At 34.6% G+C, this 2,122-nt stretch overlaps 1 protein-coding gene across 1 annotated transcript in view; it reads left to right on the top strand.

Annotated features, from left to right (window-relative positions):
* The window catches only part of LOC117174079 (ubiquitin domain-containing protein 1), a 305,357-nt gene extending 303,575 nt beyond the window's left edge, over positions 1 to 1,782 (top strand). The window contains exon 4 of the mRNA XM_033362757.1: positions 1,552 to 1,782. Coding sequence (XP_033218648.1) covers positions 1,552 to 1,713 — 162 coding nt within the window. The 3' untranslated portion in view covers positions 1,714 to 1,782. The remainder of the gene's footprint in view (positions 1 to 1,551) is intronic.
* The last annotated feature ends 340 nt before the right edge of the window (positions 1,783 to 2,122 follow it).

Genomic DNA, 2,122 nt, shown 5'->3' with positions numbered 1-2,122 from the left:
ATCTAGTCGGGAGTGGTGCTGACTGAAAACAGATGATTTGGAGCGATTCGCGCGCCATCTGTTGGTCATTCTAAGGACTTATTGAACTACCCTCGTACTAAGAAATTCAGGTGGCCGTTTTAATCAAGGAAACAAATTTCCGGTCATTTCCCGGTTCGCAAAAAATTATTGAATTATTTTCATTCTATGGAATTCTTTCATTTTCCATTCTTTTTGTAATAGCCTTAGTTGCTGAGATGCACAGAGAAATGTAAATATTACTTCATTTATACTTCACAGAAAAACGATGGTGTTAAGTTTGTTGCAGCTCAAATTTCATTGGTCTCCCAATGAGGATTTGCAACAATTTTCAAGTCTCAAATGTATTCCTCTGAACGTAGGTGCACATCTGGGCATCTAGGGGAAAGTATCATGTAAAGACTGAATTTTGGCTCAACGCCGAGAGTTGTGGAGTGCTAAACCGCGCTGTCAGCCACCTGAACACCTGTCAAAACAACTATTCGCACTGTGATATAAGACTAAATAATTGTTAATAAGGAAACTAATTGAAATAATATTTACCTAATTTTTAACATTCTTCCATTTAACAGTGTGTACTAGTCACTTAGAATAAATTCATAACTTCCTAATGCAACTTCCAAATGTTAGATTAATCATGGCCGTCGATATTTAAACTAAAGCCGGGATGTGTATCTATTTCACCCAAATAACGCCCGACAAAATCATCTTGACAGGTGACTGAAAGTTTGTAGACGACACTTCACGTTGCTCTGGACGAGAAAAAACAGTGTCTAAATGATGCTTTTCCTCTAGATTCTCCGAATGAACCTGTGTGGCTCAAATTTGTTGCAACTCACTTGAACACCGATTTCGGTGCACAATTAAGGATCGGCGATTTTCTGTGTTTAATTATGCGAAAAAAAATATTTCAAGATTTAAAAATACACGTAGAAGAAATGTATTCTATGAAGTATTCGAACCTTCAATTCACTATTTTTGTTAAAATTATATTTTTTTAAATAATTTTTAAATTTTTGCTACAATTATGAAATATGACGAGAGTTTCTTAAAAATTATTTATATAGTATTTCGAAAATTTTTCGATTTTTGTATTATCTCCGATCGGCTGCTAAAACGCGTTCCGCGTAGTGGTTTTTTCAGTCGACCGATAAAAAAAAGTCACAGGGAGCTAAATCTGGTGAATTTGATGGCTGCGGAATTGTATTAGTTGAGTTTTTGGCGAGAAACTCATGGATAATGATCGCATTGTGCGACGGTGCATTGTCATGGTGCATTGCAAGAATCGAAATTCGCAAAAAAACAGATGCACTCAAAATTGCGTTACATTGACAAATGTCAAGCTAGAAAGCTGAAATTCGCAGGGAATATTGTTAAAAGGTGTGACAACCTACAGAAACGAAAAAAATGTGAATCGGACAGCAGGGGGCGCCACACGGTGTTGATTCCGGGAACTTTTTAATCAAGGTGGTATAATTTTCTGACTAGACTATTTCACTGAAACTTAAAATATAATTTTTTCACTTTTTACAGATAATGGCATCAGTTCCTAAAAAAGAGCAGATGACCAAATCCGCCAAAGATTATTATCTTCTTGCCAAAAAATCTTGTAAAACGACCGTTTTTTATGTAACGATTGAAGATACCTTAGAGAATCTTAGGCTTAAGCGCATTCCATCATTTCAAAAAATTTGACAATTATCGTATTTTTGTTGGGCAAACTTCGAAGTCTATGCTGGATGAACTCACAATTTTCCATTGCGGACCAGAAGAATATTTTAAGCACCTTACAACACATATAGGTTTAAAATACAGCGATGTATACTCCGAAAGTGATTTTGAAAATTAAATAAAAAAGTAGGGTGATATTAGTATTAATTTTATAGATATAGATGTGGATAAGAATGTACGTAGAATAAACGTTTTAACCCTGAGTTTTTGGCAATAAAATTAATTTTTCCAGTGATTTAAAACTTTAATAACTTATTTAAATCCTACTCCTTTCAATTCTTAGTTCATATTGAAGATCTATTATCTGTAAAGCCTCCAAAGTAACTTCCTGATCGTACGTGTCCCATCCGTTACCTAAAAGAAGAATTTTATC

This window comes from Belonocnema kinseyi, chromosome 6 (assembly GCF_010883055.1).
Source record: "Belonocnema kinseyi isolate 2016_QV_RU_SX_M_011 chromosome 6, B_treatae_v1, whole genome shotgun sequence".
NCBI lineage: Eukaryota > Metazoa > Arthropoda > Insecta > Hymenoptera > Cynipidae > Belonocnema > Belonocnema kinseyi.
Note: the sequence above shows the minus strand (reverse complement) of the source record. Positions and strands in the feature narration are given on the sequence as shown.